At 42.1% G+C, this 19,623-nt stretch overlaps 1 protein-coding gene across 5 annotated transcripts in view; it reads right to left on the bottom strand.

Moving 5' to 3' along the window:
• FRMD5 (FERM domain containing 5) overlaps positions 1 to 19,623 on the bottom strand; it is a 373,507-nt gene that overhangs the window by 33,795 nt on the left and 320,089 nt on the right. For all 5 annotated transcript variants that reach the window (XM_044662173.1, XM_044662175.1, XM_044662172.1 and 2 more), the window contains 3 exons: positions 13,475 to 13,572; positions 7,519 to 7,642; positions 2,973 to 3,060 (listed from right to left, as the gene is read on the bottom strand). In XM_044662173.1, coding sequence (XP_044518108.1) covers positions 2,973 to 3,060; positions 7,519 to 7,642; positions 13,475 to 13,572 — 310 coding nt within the window. The remainder of the gene's footprint in view (positions 1 to 2,972; positions 3,061 to 7,518; positions 7,643 to 13,474; positions 13,573 to 19,623) is intronic.

Genomic DNA, 19,623 nt, shown 5'->3' with positions numbered 1-19,623 from the left:
GCAGAAAGTGTGGTCAGGACGGGCAACTGTTTCTGAATCAGTTTGAGAGAGGAGATCTCAGCCAAAATGTTGCTCTGCTCTCATTTAATTATCAAAACGATTCCTCTTCTTTCTGCCTTCCCTAAGGCTGCATGCCCCAGATTCCCTGGGCCCAGTAATTGCCTCTCTGTTAATAGAAATCATCTGTATTTATTACACAGAGTGCTAGGGCTTGTTCCAGGTCTCCTTGCAGCAAAATAAAAGCGAGTATGAGAAGGCACATTGTTAGAGTGATTCTAGTGAGTGATGAGACGGAAGGCACCTTTTACGAACCATCTCTTCCCCTCCAGAGTGCAAGGGTGGCGAAACCATGAGTCTGGGGGCTCTGTGTGAAGAGTGCAGGGGCCCAGGCCATGTGAGGGAGGAGCCGGAGCCTAGAAATACCCCTGTATGGACACCCAGAACCCCTATGAGCCATACAAGGTTCAAAAGATAGGAAGCCATGGGCCCCCTATTCTACTCCATAGGGAAAGTCTCCAGTGGGGTTTGGACCAGTGGACCCGCTCAGTATTCTCTGCCAGGGGATGGATATCTCCAAGCCCAAGTGATATGGAATAGGGGGCTCAGATAACCTTAGTGGGAATTATACTACTGCCAGCACCAACAGCTTACAGAGGTAGCAAGTGCAACCTTTCCCTCTTAAATAAGTTTAGTGGTTTGTCCCTGAATGGCTATCTAGATGGATTTATTCAAACAGTCTTCCTCATTCCTGTCTCTCTGAAGTAGAAGGTGATAATGTGTGTGGCCTGAAGTCCTGAGCTGATCTGGTCCTATGGACCAAACTAATCCTTTAAGACAGTGGTGTCAAATTAAAAAAGAAATGGGGAGGGGGCAGCTGGGTGGCTCAGTGGATGGGGAGCCAGGCCTAGAGATGGGAGGTCCTGGGTTCAAATCTGGCCTCAGACACTTCCTAGCTGTGTGACCCTGGGCAAGTCACTTAATCCCCATTGCCTACCCCTTACTGCTCTTCTGTCTTGGAATCAATACACAGTATTCATTCTAAGGTGGAAGGTAAGGCTAAAAAAAAAAATAGGGAGAGACAGTGGGTGGCTGAGTGGGATAGAGAGATGGGAGGTCTTGCCTTTGGATGGGATGGTGGACCTTCCCACCTGTCTGATGCTGTCTCTAAAATCTTCCACATCTTGTTGTTTGCCTTCCCTCTACATCGTGAAGTTTCCCCACATTGCCATCTTTATTATTTTTAAAAAATTCTTACCTTCTGTCTTAGAATCAATACTGTGTGTTGGTTCTATGGCAGAAGAGTAGTAAGGGATAGGCACCAGGGATTAAGTTGTTCAGGGTCACACAGCTAGGAAGTGTCTGAGGCCAGACTGGAACCCAGGACCTCCCGTCTCTCCATCCATGGAGCCACCCAGCTACTCCCTCTCCCTCCCCCTCCCCCTGCCACCACCACCTTAAACACTTAAGTAACTTAAGGACCTCTGAGCCTGGCCCCCCACCTCACAGCTGTACCTTTAGGACTGTCAGGCCATCTAGCTGCCCTGTAGCTAAACTTTCATGCATTTTCTCCCTCTCAGTTAGAGCATTAGCTTGTTGAGGGCAGGGATTGTCTAGCTTTCTCTACTTCTAACCCTATCCGGTACCTGTCAAAGTACTCGGCACACAGAGACACTTAATAAATGCTTTTTCATTCATTAATTCAGTATAACATGTAATTTCTTACTGTTTGACTTGAATTCTACACAAATTATTTTTGGTAGAAGTATGATGATGCGCCCATCATTTAGTTTGGGGGACTCCAGAAAAGCAAGGAGTGCCGCTGCTAGATAGGGGAATATACCTGTGAGTGACACAGCTCCTAAGTGCTCGAGGCTCGATCAGAGTCCGAATCCTACCGCAAGCATTCAATAGCTGTGTGACCCTGGGCAAGTGACTTAATCTCTCTGTGTCTCAGTTTCCTCATCTGTAAAACAAGAGGAGAGGACTCAGTGGCCTCTGAGGTCCCTTCCAGTTCTAAGTCTAGGGTTCACCAGAGTGGATAAAAGCATGTCCTTTGAGCATGTCTGTATGAAATGCTTCCCTTCTGTTAGTAAAGACAGCTATCCCTTCCCTTTGTCACTGAAGACCTACCTGCCTTCAGCTTATCACTTGGCTTATGGTTTATAGCATGGACTAGGGCCAGTGACAGAATAAAAGAGTCAGAAACCGGGAGAGACGGAGTAACCAAGCGACGCAAGTAGAGAGATGGGAAGATGGGCAAGATACCGGGAGAGAGAGCCGTCCAGATCGGGCTCATCTCTGCAGCTCTCAGGGAGTGCTTTTGGCTGCCCAAGTTCATCTTCCAAAGGCCAGACAACATGTGAGTAATTACAGCCTCTGGGCAGAGCCCTTCGAGGCTGGCTTCCCATCTCTCCCTCAAAGACGCCTAATGGAATTAAATGTGACCCCAGTGCAGTTCCACGCAGTGACTTACGCCGCTGCAGTCAATAAAGCCCACGCTGGGACGGAAACGAGATTATGGGTCAGGGAAGAGTGGGCAGTCTGCTGAGCTGCCTCCGATTAGTACCTGTCGTCACGCTCCTTCACACATTACTGCCCTTTTCACTTCCGCCAAATTACACAAAGCTGGCAGAGCGGAGAGTTGGTCTTTAAAATTGTTATTTAGATCGACGGCTTCAGAGGCTTCCAAATTGATGTGGCATCCCCCAAATTATGCAGATGACAGGGTTAGCAGGAATTTTCAAGAATGAGATATTGCTTTCTTTGGGGGGTGTCTATTATTCAAAGGACTTATGGGGTAGACCTTGAAGGGAGCTGTCCTTAATGACCATCACAAATGTGTGTTTGCTGTGGTGGCAGTGCTGGTGAGAGAAGATGGTATAACAGGATATTGGCAAGAAGGGCCTTTGCTATCTGCCCTTGAAATGAGTAGCCTGTGAATAAGGATAGTCCCAGCCAAGAGGAAGATTTACCTTGCATGGGTGAGGATCAACTCCATAGGTTTCCAAAGTCTGGGCTTTTCTCAAAAAATTTAACTCTGATGTTGCCGGTGTCTGACCACTGGAATAAAGAAAAACAAACAAACAACACTAGCTATCAAATTTTGTTTCCTAAAGCAGATTCATTGTCAAGACATGCTTAGAGGAGGTCAATATGTCTCATTTCTTCTTCAAAAGAACTTTAAGGACTCTTCCCTTTGGGAGTTAGGCCATTTCAGGAAAAAAACCAAACAACTAGCAGCCTTGGCATCCCAATGATGTGATCCATGATCCTTACCTTCCCATTGATGAGGAGCACAAGTGTGTGCCTAAGAGATTGCCTTCTAAACAAAAGATAACTAAATAATTGATAAAAATGTGTTTTTACAAAAGATCTCCTCCACTGCTGTGTTTTCTTAGATCCTAAATTGGCTCTGATTCAGCCTAATCCATTTTTATTTTGACTCACCTGCTTATTAGCTGTGTGACCTTAAGCAAGAGTCTTAACCTCTGTGGACCTCAGAGTCCTCATTTGTAAAATGAGGGGACTGGAATAAATGACCTTTAAGTCCTATATCTATCATCCTATTTATTAGGTGATATCTACGACAAGGTACTTGAACACAATCATTAGGATTCAATATACCTATGGATAACTCCACAAGGTCAGTTTTGTTTTTGTTTGAATATTTTTAGCCGAGGAGTTGATGTTAAAAACCATTTTAAGTATCTTAAGTATAATCTAGACTCCAAAAAGGCATTCTTCCTCAGGGATGTCAGAATCCCTTGAATGACACTCACTCACTCACTGCATAAACCAATTCTAGCAGTGGGAAAATAAATATAATAACACAAAGATAAGTAATTTTTTATATCTGTATCCTTAGTTTTGAGTACAGTGAGCTAGGGCACACAGTGATATATCATAAATCTTTTATATATATTAAAATTATTACTAATTAACATTCCTTAAAAAATTTATTTTGAGTTCCAAATTCTCTGTTTATTCTACCCCTCTAAGGAGAAGGCAAGCAATATTACCTCAATTATACATGTGAAATCACAAAAAATTTTTCTAAATTAGCCACATTGCAAAAAATCGAGAAAAATAGTGAAAAAATTATTCTTCAGTTTGCAATTAGGGTCCATAAGTTCTCTTTCCAGAGGTGTATAGCAATTTTTTACCATGAATCCTCTGGAATTGTCTTGATCAGAGTAGTTAAGTCTTTTATAGTTGATCATTATTACAATATTGCTATTATTGCATATAATGACTTCTTGGTTCTGCTCACTTCATTTTGCATCGATTCATATAGATCTTCCCATGTTTTTATGAAACCATCCCCCTACCCACATCATTTCTTATAACTCCATCTCCAGTACAATCTGATGCCACAACTTATTCAGCCACTCCCCAAATGATGGGCATCTCCTCAATTTCCAATTCTTTGCCCCCACAAAAAGAACTACTATAAATATTTTTGTATATATAAGTCCTTTTCCTTTTCTTTTGATCTCTTTGGGATCCAGACCTAGTACTATTGCTGAGTCAAAAGGGAGGTGTGTAATAAATTTTGATTGACTGATAGGGCAAAGGAACACATCAGAAAATGGAATTTTTAATAAGAATTTAATAAGAATCCTTGTACCAAAGGCATTTCTAATGACTGGTGGGCAGGGCAAAAAGCAGCCCACTCTTATTTCTTATTTACCTCAAATAACACAGCAGGTCAATAGAACAATACTCTGAAATATGCCCAGATTTTAGTAGGATTACTTTTTGAGTTGGGCAGAGATCATATTCTCTTCTTCAATCCTTCAGTCATTAAGTAGATTAAGTGCCTGTTACGTATACACCACTGTACTACTACTATACGGACTGGGAAGGGGAAGCAAAGACAAGAATAGGGATTGTGTGACTTTTGACTTCATACCCTTGGTTCCTGGCACATGGTGGACCTTTAACAAATGCTTATTGACCGAGTGATGTAAAGACCTACAAAGACAAGACAGTTCATACATGCACAGTCCAAATTGTGCCTCCATTCTGGTCCATTTTTTCCCAATTCTAGGCTAACATCCATTCAACTGTCAAATGGACAATGCAGGTCTAATTATATCACTTCACTATTCTGTAAACTCCAGTGGCTCCCTATCATTTCCAGGATCGAAGACAAAATCTTATGCTTGGCTTTCGAGGTCTTTCGTAACTTGCTTCCTTCCTACTATTCCAGTCTTTTTACTCCTTAACTCCACTCCAGGTACTCTTTGCTATGGGGTGACACTGGCCTCCTTGTTGTTCCTTGGGCAAGACCTTCCATTTCAGGACACTGGCTGTCCTCCATGCCTGAAATTCTCTCCCTCTTCATCTCTGCCTCCTGGCTTCCTTCAAGGCTCAGCTAAAATTCTACCTTACAAAAGACATTTTTTTTCTGAACCCTCTTAATGCGAGTGGCTTCACTTTTCATCACGTATATATATCCAGTTGCAAGCTGTCTCCCTCATTAGACTGTGAGTCTCTTGAAAGCAGAACTCTTTTGCCTTTCTTTGTAGCTCTCACTGCTTGGCATAGAGTAAGTGCTTAAAAATGTATGTTAACTGGCTGGCTAAAATAAGTGGTTAAATAAAAACTAATAACAGGAGTTTAGAGGAAGGAACTATCATTTCTTTCTTCCTTCACATAGTTCAGTGGAAGTTGAATTATACCAGGTTGGTCGCTGAACTAAGCCGCTGAATTATGTTACTTTGAAACCTAAGACTGGGCACCAGAGGGTGCTGGTACATTAGATACTTATTTTTCTGGAGTTTCCTTTTTGTGGTACATCTCACAGGGATAGAAAATCTAGCTGCTTAGGGCTGAGGCCTTTCTGACAAGCACACTGCCCGTTGTCTGGCAGCTATCACTGACTCTGAAGGATGGTGACTTCATCAACCCACCCCTACCCCACCCCCAAAGCGGCTCTAATTGGTATCCATATCAGGGGATTCCACAACAATGGGCTTCATTCACCGTGTCACTGTGGCTCCAGTGAGTATGACAACTAAAAATATGCACATTTGGTTATCCAGGGGCCTCGAGTTTCACTAAGCATCTCTCGTCTCTTGTCTATTTCTAAGCTTATACTTAATATACTTTTGTGATGAATTGATTTTCTTCCTATATCCAGGTCAAGTCAAGAGCTTTCTAAGTGCCTACTTTAAGTTCTGACCTTTAATACGAGGCATCATTTCTGCCCCAGCAAAATGAAAGAAGTTCCTGTATGAAAACTGATGAGCAGTAATGAGGTGACACTGAGGAAATATGGCTTTGGGTCCTATTACATATAGAAGGACCTAAGGAAAAGAGTAAGAGGCCCTTTCTGAGATAGTTGTTTGAAGGATTCAGAATTGAACTTTAAATCATTGAGCTGAGGTTTTTATTTTGAGGGGGATTTAAGTTTAGGATAGTCATTAATACTTCTTTTTCTTCTTTTTCTATCACCCTTCTCCCCAAATGGTCAGAGAGGATCCATATTCCTAGTCTTGGATTCTTAAGGAACTGGATAGAGTATGGTGGATGGAGGCAGTGTGGAACAAGAGGAAAAGAGGTTCAAGGAAAAAAGAATTTGGATTCTTATGACCTGAATTTCAATTCAGGTTCTGCGTGACCTTGGACAAGTGTGTGTGAACTTGGACAAAATAATTTAATCTCTAAGTGCTTCAGTTTCCTCATCCCTGAGAAGAGAGAGCTAAGGGACCTCTAAGGTCCCTACCAGCTTTAACTAAGACCCCACAGAGTGGCTGCTGTGTAGAGGCAGTCTTCTAAACAAGAGGACATCCTCCAGGAGACCCAACCACAACTGTCAATCAGCTCTTGCCCTGAGCCCCACATCTGGCTATGCAGAAGCCAGCTGTCAGAAACTATTAATAAAGTGAAGCAGGGTACATATTTCCCTAAAACTGTTCTCTTTCCTTGTAAACTTTCCTCTTCTATTCTTTTCATCTTATATATCTTTTCTCCTTTTCTTTCTTTATCCTTTCTTCTTCCTCTCTCTCCTTCTACTCCTACTATTTCTCTTAGTCAAGTAAATGCTCAAAGATTAGCTTCTCTTCACGATACGTTCCCTAAATTTCTCCCTGAAGGAATCTTAAACAAAATGCAATCATAACTTTCTGCTCAGACCCCAAATAAAAACAATTTTTAAATTTTGTGCTGGGGAAAGGATTTACTAAATCTATGGTGTATTAAAGAGCTTTAGTGTTGGAATCAGAGTTTATCCTAGCTCTGCCATTTTGCTACCTATGTGACCTTGGGCAATTTGCTCAATGTCTAAGGGTCTCAGTTGTCTCATCTGCAAAATCAGGGTGTGGGACTAGAGGTTCCTTTCAACTCTAAGCCTATGATCTTATGTAAAATTTCATGACATGTTACAAAGAGAAGGTTGTTAACCAGTGCTTCATAGCTCTGGGCACTTTAGAGGAGAGAACAACACTATTGTAGGACAGTAAAATGAGTTCTGGTCAGCTAAGTCAGTTGGTTATAACCACATAGGCTACACACCTGAGTTCAGTCTTGTGGATTTCAGCAATTTTCCTTTCCAGCTTCTCTGAATGTTTAGGGAAAAACTGGAACTTGGAGCTGTAGCCCTCTGGATGCTTCCCTGGGTCATAATCCCCAATCTCAGCTTCAAAAACAAATGGAGGGAGAGAAATGAGGGGGAAAGAGAAGGGAGAGACAAGAGAATCATCAGTCTTAAGTAGAAGAGAAAGTAGCAAAGGACAAAACATTGATAATGAAAGCACAAACGAGATTAATAAACAACGATGGTTCTCAAACACACCTCGGGGTTTGACAGGGAAAGGGAGAAGGGAGAACCAAAGGTGCTGGCCTGCCGCCCTTCATTAGCAGTGAAGAACTTTCATGCTCAGATGTGTTAAGTGGACTGCCAGCAGAGACAAGACTCTATTTTGAGATCTGAAACAACATCATCATTTAGCAAATGAACTAAAACTCAATCGTGGGAGCCAACTGTTAGCCTAATGCAAATGAAATTAAATGAGCATTTGTTGAGGACCTACAGTGTGTAGTCCACAACAGTGGATTAGAAAGCTCCAAATTCTAAGTTCTCCATTGATTTAACTGTAGTGGGGCTTTCTCTTCCAATAACTGGAAAAAATCGGAGAGAGTCCAACTTTATGATCACTAAGATTAGTATGAATCTGATTTTCTTGTGGAGCCCTTTGAGGGTGGGGGTGGGCAATGATACGTCCTGCAAAGTGCTCTTTAATTATTACTCTTTGTCCAGCACTGCCCCCCACCCCCAATGAATTCCTGTTGGCTCAGAGGGAGGCTGAGCCTACCAGACAACCTTTTCTTAAATACTCCAGAGACAGGAAATGGTAAAGGATGCTGAGAAGAGGTGGTGGATATATTTCAGCAGCATTAGGATTGTTTCCTCCCTTTTTCCCAGGTAGTTTGCTCTTGGTTCTATGCTATTTAATATTTTTATTACTGAGTTGGAAAAAGGCATAGAAATCATGCATCTCTCAAGTTCACAGATGAAACAAAGATGGGAAGGACAGCACCTGACTTGATGGATGACAGAATCAGGATTCGAAAAGATCTTGTCAGGCTAGAACTCTGAGTTCAATATAATAAGATGAAATTTAATAGGGATCCATGTAAAAATCTGACACTTGGGTTTAAAGAAAGGAACTTCCTAAGTAGAAGAAGGGAGAGGTATGGCTGGAAAGCGGATCCTCTGAATCAAAAAAGTTCTGGGAATTTTAGTAGGCTCATTGTGAGGAAGCAATATGATATGACAGCCATGAAAATTAATGAAATCTTGTGGGGAAGCTAAGTGTCTCAGTGGATTGAGAACTAGGCCTAGAGATGGGAGGTCCTGGGTTCGAATATGGCTTCAGACACTTCCTAGCTGTGTGACCCTGGGTAAGTCACTTCACCCCCAATGCCTAGCTCTCACCACTCTTCTGCCTTGGAACCAATGCCGAGTATTGATTCTAAGATGGAAAGTAAAGGTATTAAAAAAGGAAGTTAATGCAATCTTGAACCACGTTGAGAGGTATAATGTCCCAAAACAAGAAGGTAATAATCCTGCTGTACGCCCTCCTGCTCAGATTATATCTTGAGTATTGTGTTCAGTTCTGAGCATCATATTTAAAAGTGACTTGCTCTAGGTCAGACAGCTAGCAAGTGTCTGAGGCCAGAATTGAACCCAACTCCAGATCTGGCTTGTAAGTGTAAAAATTAATGGTTTGTCTACATATATGAAAATTATAAATCTTTTATTTATAAAAGAGGTGAAAGTAGAGAAATACAAAAGGATAGAAAAAGGCATTAACCTATCTAACTAAATATTGTTCCAGTGCTTGGCTCAGCCAGGACTTGTTAACCTTCAATCAGAATTAAACTATCTCCAGAAGACAGGAAGGGAAAACCAGCTATCCACTCACCCAAGACAATGACTGGAGCTAAAGGTGACTCCTGAGGCTGACTTTCTGCTTTGAGCTGACCTTCTTCTTGAAGCCAACTTCCTTCTTGGAGTGACTTTCTTCCTGGAGTTCACTCTCTCCTTCTTGGAGTGACCCTCTCCTTGGAGTTTACTCTCTTCTTCTTGGAGTGATTTTATCCTTAGAGTTCACTCTCTCTTTCTTGGAGTGACTCTCTCCTTGGAGTTCACTCTCTCCTTTTTGGAGTGACTTTCTTCTTGGAGTTCACTCTCTACTAGCCTCCTTCAACAGATTCCTTCACTAGCCTTCTTTCATGGCTTTTATGGTGGTTTCCTGCCCCTTTTCATGGGGGCCAATCACAGTTTCCAAATTGAGTTCTCACCTTTGGAATCACACCTTTCTGAGTGTGTGAACTCTTAAGTTTCTGGCTTGTTCTCAACTAGCATCAAGTAAGATGTGAATTCACAGAGAAGCAAGAATTCCCTTTCACAGGCTCTCAATCCCCCATGCTACCCTGAGCACTGTATTTTAGAGAGGAAAGGATAATAAGCTTGAGAGTGTCCAGAGGAGGGAAACCAAGATGGTTGATGGAGCTTGAATTCATGCCATATAAAGATATGGTGAATAAACAATTGGGGCACAACCACTTCATACTATCATATTGGCCAATATGACGGTAAAAGAAAGTGATAAATGTTGGAGGGGATGTGGCAAAATTGGGACTCATACATTGCTGGTAGAGCTGTGAATGGATCTAACCATTCTGTAGGGCAATTTGGAACTATGCCCAAAGGCCTATAAAACTCTGAATACCCTTTTGATCCAGTGATACCACTATAAAGTCTGTATCCTGGAGAGATTGAAAAAAAGGGGAAAGGACTTACTTGTACAAAAAATATTTATAGCAGCTCTTTTTGTGATGGCAAAGAATTGGAAAATGAGAGGATATCCCTTAATTGGGGAATGGCTGAACAAATTGTGGTATATGATGGTGATGGAATACTGTTCTGCAGTAAGGAATGATGAATAAGATGGATTCAGAAAGAGCTGAAAAGACCCACATGAACTGATGCAGAGTGAAATACGCAGAACCAGAAAAACACTGTACAATAGCAATTCTGTGGAATGATCAACTGTGATAGACTTAGCTATTCTCAGCATACAATGATCTAGGACAATTCTGAGAGACTTATGATAAAGAATGTTCTCTACCTCCAGAGAAAGAACTGCTGGAGTATAAATGCTAATCAAATTATAGGATTTTCCTCTTGTTTATTTGGGTTTTTGTTTTGGGGTTTTGTTTTTATAAGATTACTCAGTTACAAAAATGAACAATATGGAAATATGTTTTGCATGATAATATATGTGTAACCTAGATTGAATCACCTGCCAGCACCAGGACGGGTAAGGGAAAGGAGGGAGGAAGTTCCATCATATCACTTTGGAAAACCTATATGGAAATTTGTTATTACTCATGTAATTGGTAAAAAAAAATAAAATACCCTAACCTGCCCCGCCAAAGACTTGGGGGACAGGCAGGCAGGGATGACAGCTGTCTTCAAATATGCAAAGGTCTATCAGTAAAATTGTTCTTCTTAACCTCTACTGTCAGGAATAGAAGCAATATGCAGAACTTACAAAGAGGCAAATTTAGGTCTGATGTTGAGAAAAACGAGTTATCTAAAAGTGGAGCAGACTCCTTTGGGATAGGTTCCCTCTTACTTAAGGACTTTGAGTAAATGACTGCTTGTTAGGTATGTTGTAGAAGACGCCTTTTTTTAAAACAGCCTGTCTTAGAATCAATACTAAGTATCAGTTCCAAGGCAGAAGAGATGTAAGGGCTAGGTAACTGGGGTTAAATGACTTCCTCAGGGTCACAGAGCTAGGAAGTGTCTTGAGGCCAGATTTGAATGTGGGCATCCTTTTTTATTTTATTTTATTTTATTTAAAAACCCTTACCTTCCATCTTAGAGTCAATACTGTGTATTGGCTCCAAGGCAGAAGAGTGGTAAGGGTAAGCAATGGGGGTCAAGTGACTTGCCCAGGGTCACACAGCTAGGAAGTGTCTGAGACCAGATTTGAACCTAGAACCTCCCGTCTCTAGGCCTGACTCTCAATCCACTGAGCCACCCAGCTGCCCCCTGGACATCCTTTTTTTAGATAAAGTTTGTATTAGATATTCTTCCAAGTTTATTTCCAACTCCAAAAGTGATTCTGAAGGCAGTTTGTTTATAGGCAACTGTTGTCTGGGAAGTGAGAGCTCAGAATTACATGAGAAATTAGGAGGAAGTAAAGCCAACTTGCTCTCTTCCTGAGTCCAAAAGAATCCAAATTTTCTGGGTTTGGTAGCTTGTATTTTTACTGCATACTCACACATGGTGAAATTGTGGTTATTTAGAAAAAGAGATCCGATCCTTCTTTAAGATAATTCTTTTAAGGCTGAAACTTCTTTATGACCATGAACTACTATATTCATTATCTATGCTTAATTTTCAAGTACTAAAAGTGGAAAGCATCAATATTGAACACAAGTGATTTCCCTTAGAAGAGAAATATTTAAAAATGAACATGAGGGCCAATATAAATAAAATGTTTTAAAATAACATCCAGGCGAAGGGAGGCTTCTCTGTCCTCAAAATTTAAGACTCAGAGAATATGAGTAAGCAGTCTGCTGGATGACATCATGGTCTGAGAAATTTCCCTAAGGGTTTCTAAAGAGAGGCCCAAGTGGCCCTCAGCATTTCCTAGGAAGTCCAGACTACAGGACAGGATTGCCCTTTCTGTCTCTGTGTTCCACATTTCTCTGGTTGCATGTCAGGCAGGCCACAGTCTCTTGTGAATGAAGTCATCCAGAATTGTCTCAGGAGACAGTTTCTGAGAGTCTACAATTTTCCAATTCATCCTCTAATTAAAAATCCAGTTTTTCTGGGGAAAACTTTAAAGATAAGGCTCTACTGTGGTCGGTGCAGAGGAAATTCTGGTGGACTTATTTAGGCCTAGTATCTGAGAGAAGCCCATTTAGTTCTTTTTTTTTTTCCTTTTTCCCCATTTAGTTCTACTTTGCTCAGTGTGACCTGTATTCTGGGAATTCTGAGTCAGACTGAAGAAATGAAAAGTTTGTATCAAGCTTATTCTACTCTTCTCAAGAAAAGTTAGTTTCAGAAATCCCTGTGTGCATCTCATGTATTGGCTTTCAGGTGGTGAAGGATGCTTTTCACCAAATACTATTTTCAACTTTGAACACTCAGCTAAAGGGAAAGGATCTCTCTTAAGTGAGTATTGGATTCAGTGATACTCCAAACTTTCGAGGATGAGGCTAGACACCAGGGAAATTCAGGTTAATTCTCTGGTGGTATAATAACTTTGTGGGGCATCTAGGTAGCCCAATGGATAGGGTGCTGGGCTTGGGATTGGGAAGACTCATCTTCGTGAGTTCAAATCCAATGTTGGACGCTTACTGGCTGCTTGCCATTTTCTTCATCTGCAAAATGAGCTGGAGAAGGAAATGGCAACCCACTCTAGTATCTTTGCCAAGAGAACCCCAAAATGGGGCCATGAAGAGAGAGACACGACTGAAATGACTAAACAACAAAAATAACTTCATTTTTATCAGTAAGGCACAGTGGAAAGAAAGGGTGCTGGATTTGAAGAGAGAAGACTTGGGTTTGTATGACCTCGAGCAAGTCACATCCTCATGGAGGCTCAAGTCCCTCATTTGCAAAATGTGGACATTGGACTAGATGGCCTCTTAGGACCTTTCTAAGTTTATGAAACTATGATCTAAAGGCAGGGGGCCAAGTTCCTAAAAGAGAAGCAGAAAAACCTAATTAACTCAATGGGAGTAGGGCCTTTGGTTCAGTTTATGTCACAGTATCCAGAGCCTTTCTGAGTTGAGCTCTGCAATGCATCCAGGTAAAAATGCCTAGCCCATGACCTGTTTTGGGTGAGACTCCATTTGTATTCATGAAGCAATGATCTGTTGTAACTGAAATAATATAATCAGTACTTAGCATGAAAAGCAAATTTATCCTGTCAAAAAGCATTACCTTGAAGTATATAGGCTGCTAGCAAAGCAGCATCCGATGTCTTACAGAGGAGGCGGCCATGGTAGAGATCTCTTTTGATCTGTAGGAAGACTAAATACCTGGAGAGGAAATGAAGAATGATCTATAAAGGATTTCTTTGATTGTTTTAAAGACATAAAATGTATAATTCAAGACAACCAAAATCTCTGTCAGAATGCTTTCACTTCATTTAAGAGAAAACTCTAAACTGTCTCACACCCCCTAAAAAGAAAAATGCACCTTCCATCTCTACAGAGTCTGTTTCATGTATTTGGCCCTGATCTGACTTATGGTCCAATTTAAAACAATCTGTCAGTCCTGTTCTGTGGCAGAGTACTCAAAAAAGATATTGCTTTTCCAATATAAGGCAACTAATTCCCCACTTGGCCTGGAGTGGGAAGATCTCAACCAATCCAGTGCCGAGAAAGGAAAACTGCCCTTGGAGAGGTGTAGTTTCAGACTTCTCTTTCATTCCAAGCTGTAAATTATGTTGCTTATGAAGGATTAGGAAGGTGAGAGCAGGAATGCGCCAACTCCAGAAAGATTTCCAATCTGATTGACCATAAGCCCTCTAAAAACCACAAATAAGCTTTAAGACATGTACCCACGTATGAGGAACACATCTCTGACTGTACGGAAGTGCTCAAAGGGTTTATAAAAAGTTTGACAGGAGGTAGAGGCAAAAGAAACCTGACGGTTAACCAGAAACATAGAGGTAGTGCAGTTCAAAGTATGGATCTGAGACATTACACCCCAGGGTGAAGCTACCATGCTGGGTGTAATGGATCCTCCGGCATATAGTTGTTAGTGGATATTGTCCGTTCCAGGAGAAAGGAGGCTGGACTTGGAGTCATAAGAGTTTGGCATGAATCCTAGCTCTGTCATTCTTATAACTATGATGCTGGGCAAGATATTTAAATCATTTAAGTTATAGCTTTCATCTACAAAACGAGAGGTTGGACTTGGATGACTCTCTAAGGTGCCTTCTAGTTCTAGATCTATGATCCTATTTAAAATTTTACAGTCCCTCTCAGAAGAAATCAAGCAACGGACACTGAGAAAGCCATTTAAAACCTCTACTGACTGCAGCTGCAGGATCTCTGTGTTCCCCTCTCTCTTCTAATGAGCACAAAGTCACCCCTCTTGGTCCTGAATCTTAGACTTTTTGACGTCAGAACACATGAAAGGTTGGTAAGTCCCTGAGAGAGGAACAGGAGTCTGATAAAAATTCCTTGGATTTCATTAGCTTGATTTAGGAAGAAATGGGGCTACATTTTGCACAATTCCTCTGCTGACATCTTGAGGAATGAAGGGTTGAACCTTTAACTTCATATTTAGCTCTGCTTACTGTGGCTCATGATTTTACTGTAACTTGTTCATCCCCAGGAAAATGTCTAGGAGGTAGTCATTGTCAGGTATTATTGCCATCCTCCTCCTTTCTCCCTTAGCTTTGAGACTTCTATGACTTTCCCATCCTGCTCCAGGATGCTCCTTGTGCGGAAAACTTCATCATCCTGTAGGATCCCATCAATCTAGGGATTCTACCTCATTAGTTATTGAAGTTACTTGAGAAAACAGGGAGCTAGAGTAAGGGCCTAGAAAGTCCTTCATCCTTCAGCTTTCAAGAAATTAATAAAGTGAAATGAAATGATGATGTGGTTCTACCTTGCTGGACCTTTCGAACAGAGTTATTCAAGCCTGAGTTATTCCCCTTTTCTTTAAAAAAAAAACAAAAAAACAAAAAACAAAAAAACCCACCATTACCTTTTTTCTTAGAATTGATACTATTGGTTCCAAGGCAGAAGATTGCTAAGGGCTAGGCAATTGGGATTAAGTAACTTGCTCAGGGTCACGCAGCTAGGAAGCATCTGAGGCCACATTTGAACCCAGGACCTCCTGTCTTTAAGCCTGGCTCTCCATCCACTGAGCTGCCTGGATGCCCCATCCTCAGACCTGTTCTAAGATACTGAGTGTTTCCTTTGCATTTTTTTAAAACCCTTACCTTCCTTCTTGGAGTCAATACTGTGTATTGGCTCCAAGGCAGAAGAGTGGTAAGGGTAGGCAATGGGGGTCAAGTGACTTGCCCAGGGTCACACAACTGGGAAGTGTCTGAGGCCAGATTTGAACCTAGGACCTCCCATCTCTAGGCCTGACTGTCAATCCACTGAGCCACCTAGCTGCCCCTCCTTTGCATTTCAAAGACCCTGCTGCCCTTTCTCCAACTTCTTGGTATCATCTCCCTCCCAACCTTCAGTTTTTCTCAAGTACCCAATGAAGCATAGCCCCCACTTATACAGAAGATCCTAGATTTAGAGATGGAAGAGACTTCAGAGGTTACAGGCCACCTTATTTTACAGATGACTAAATTAAGACGTGTTCAAGGTCACACAAGAAGTAGGCATAAGACCCAGAACTTGAACCTCCATCCACAAAAGCCAATGTTTTCTCCACTGTATCACATCTCAACAAGTGTTGATCAAGTTCTGACTACACAAGACCCCGAGCTCAACACAGATGTCGGCTGACAACCACGCAGCATTTTGAGGTTTTTGAAATAATTTCTGTGAAGGGGAGAGATTTGGTCCCAGAGTCTCTGACTTCAAATCCAGCCCTCTTTCCTCTGGCTCATGCTTCCTCCACCAAGACAGCTCACCAAACCATGCTTCTCTCTACTTACTTTGCTGCTCACTGTGCCATAGCGTGTTGTTTGTGGGAGAGGGGGATGTTTCTGCTTTGATTGCCACCCTTCCCACACCCTCATCTCTGCGGGGCCCTCCCACACCCTTCCAATAAAGCAGCAAGCTTTGTGATCTGGATGTAAAGGCTTTGTTCCTCCTGGGCCTGCGTGACCCTTTGTCTTTCCTTTCCAACTCTGTTTCTCTGTGCTCGACTGGGGGGAAGGGGAACAATAATGAAATGCTGACTATGTGTCAGACATGGATGCTAACCCTCTTTATCCTTATAACAACTCTGGGAAGTAAGTGCTATTATTCTTACTTTATAGATGAGGAAATGGAGGCAGGCAGAAGGTAAGTGCCTGGCCCACGATCACAGTGTTTGAAGTTGGATTTGAACTTGGATCCTCCTGCCTGAAAGTCTACTGCCGTATTCACCATACCATCTAACTGATGAGAAACTCCAAAACCAATGTGTTAGGGGAATAGCTGCTTGCTAGACTTCTGGGGACGGGTAAGACTGGTGTAGTCCCTGAGGTTGAAGTCAGGTTGTCAGAGTCTGACCCCTATTCCCAGGAGATAATAGTTCAGTGGTCTTCTAATATTTCCCGTAACTCGTAACTTTCTGGTACTACCTAGAAGAGATACTGGCAGGCCACTCTGTCAAAGACAGTCCAGACTTCAGACTCCTGGCCCTTTATTCAGCAAACTTATTTCCACAGGGAAAAAAGCCTCATAGTAGGGAGACAGGTCCTAAATTAGTCAGGAATGGTCAAGGAGAAGCCCTTACATCGTCCAAGAGAGAATTGGATATTCATAGCTCATGCTTTTATAGTACTGGTGCTTTACAGAATGCTTTCTCTAGAACCGAGTCTAAGCATGATTGTCACCCTCATCATTTCTCCTCTGGCTTTGGGACGTCTCTGACTTTGCCACCTTGCTCACTGGTGGGAGACCTCCTAATCCTGCAGGATGCCATCAGCCCAATGATTCTGCCTCATTACCACCCTCTGTGCTTCTGACTGGAAGGTGGATCCATGAACCCCCAAAACCTCCATTTAAAGAGGGAGCTTAGGGGCAGCTGGGTGGCTCAGGGAACAGAGCACCTTCCAGTTCCTGCCCCTCTCCCAACTTTTTAGCTTCTTTTTGTGTGTTGTATTCCCCTTTCAGATGGTAAGCTCCTTGAGGGCAGAGAGTTTAGGGTTGTTTGTTTTTTTTTAATTTGCATCTCCTGCACTTGCACATTGCCTGGCATATAGTGGGTACTTAAATATTGATTGATTAATTAATTTTACAGATGAGCCAATAAAAACTCCAAGGAATGATCTTCACAAAAAAACTGAAGGTCAGAGAGCTCAGACAAGGCAGCACTCCTTATGAAACATGTTCTGATTTTGCCTGGTTTTTGGCTTCAGATAGCTTTCACATCATTTCCAGTTTTTGTTCCAAAGCTAATTTAGCTCCAAACCTATGGGAGTATGAATCAAGCCCTACATTGTATTAGCTCAGGCTGACTGTGGGGCCAGCAAACCAAGGGAAGGGAAAATTGTATTTTTGAAAGCAAGATAATTTTCCAGAGTAGTTAGATCCCGAGGCATAGTTTTTGGCTAGCAGTTGCTTCTTTCATTAATTAAAACCTTAAGTACCTACTATGTACAAGAAACTGTGCTAGGTACTAGGGATATTTTTTGTTTGTTTGGACCTGGGATTTCTTTGGTACAAGGAAGCCCTAGGAAGCTACTGGGCCAGCTAGGGAGCACAGTGGATAGAGTACCAGGCTTGGAAGTGGGAGGACGAGGGTTCAACTCTGGCCTTAGACACTTCCTAGCTGTGTGACCCTGGACAAGTCAATGCTGGTTACCCAGTCCTTGCTCTTTGGGCTTTGAATTGTTGCTAAAAACAAAAAACCTAAAGCAGATGTACAACTATTCTGCTAGTTCTTAGGGTACCAAAAAAAATTAATGCTTTGTCACCTTTTCTTGAAAACATCCTTTAATCTTTGTCTTAACTTTGCCCCTGAATACACAGCCAGAACCTGCAAAGGAGAGTGGGACACCCTTGATGACATCTGACCTTTCTTTTTATGTAACTCTCCCAACTACATCTTTGTTATCATTTAGTTGTTTTTGGCCATGCTCAATTCTTTGTGAACTTTTTGATGTTTCTTGGCAAAGATAGTGAAGTGATTTGCCGTTTCCTTCTCTAGCTCATTTTTTATGGAGGAGGAACTGAGGCAAACAGGGTTAAATGACTTGTCCAGGGTCACATAGCTAGTAAGTATCTGAGGCCAGATTTGAACTCAGCTCTTCCTGACTCCAGGCCTGGCATTCTATCCACTGTACTATTTCACTGCCCTTTATTACAACTATAGTCACTGATAAGAGTTAAAGTGAGTTAAAGAGTTAACTGATAAAAGTTAAAGATCAGCTGGGTGACTCAGTGGATAGAGAGCCAGGTCTAGAGATGGGAGGTCCTGGGTTGAAATCTGGTTTCAGATACTTCCTAACTGTGTGACCCTGGGCAAGTCATTGAACCCTCATTGCCTAGCCCTTACTGCTCTTCTGCCTTAGAACCAACACATAGTATTGAATCTAAGATGTAAGGTAAGGGTTAAAAAAAAAAAAAGAGTTGAAGTGAGTGCCTACCCCCCACCCCCACCCCCAACTCTGTCTTCTGTGACTCAGACAGGGAACTCTATTTATTACTTTAAAAATGACAAAAGAGATTAATCAGGGCTTGGTAACTAAATTTATCACCTGGGAAGAGTCCAAGTAATAAAATGAAATGCAGCTCTCCATTCCCTGACTTCATCCCTTCTCAGGCGGGTTTTATAAGTCTGCTAGGTAATGACTGAGGCAGGGGTTGGGAATTCAACATGAATATCAGCAGAGAAGATCACACTGACAGCTCTATGCCTTCAACAGCCGACCGGTGGGTAGCAGCAACGCTGAGCAAAGCTGGTACCACTTTTCTTGCTATCAGCAGTGACTTGAAAGGAGAAAAGAACTCTTTAGCCTTAAGGCCTGGACCAAGAGACCAGAGAAAGGACAGACAGCAAGAATTAAAACCAGACGACATCACTCACTAGAATTCTTGGTCTGCCTCCCCAAGCCTCCTCTCCAGTTCAGAAAGGACTTAGCTGGCCAAAGTTATATTTCTAAAAACACAGCAGTGTGTCATTCTCTTGAAGCTCCAGATGCCTCTAGGATCCAATACAAATTGCTCTGGTTGATACGGAAAGCTCTTAATTAATTGCCTTCTGCCTACTTTTCTAATCAATCTCTCTCCTTCCTCTCCCGTTTTTCCCTTCCTCTTCCCCCTTTCTTCTCCCCCCCTCTCCCTCCCCCTCCCTCCCTCTTTCCTTCTCTTTTCCTCTTCTCTCTCCCTCTCTCTCTCCCTCTCTCTCTCTTCTTCCTCTCTCTCTTCCCCCATCTCTGTCTCTGTCTCTCTTCCTCC

The sequence above is a fragment of the Gracilinanus agilis genome, chromosome 2 (genome assembly GCF_016433145.1).
Source record: "Gracilinanus agilis isolate LMUSP501 chromosome 2, AgileGrace, whole genome shotgun sequence".
In the NCBI taxonomy this organism is placed as follows: domain Eukaryota; kingdom Metazoa; phylum Chordata; class Mammalia; order Didelphimorphia; family Didelphidae; genus Gracilinanus; species Gracilinanus agilis.
This window is presented reverse-complemented; position numbering and strand designations above follow the sequence as displayed.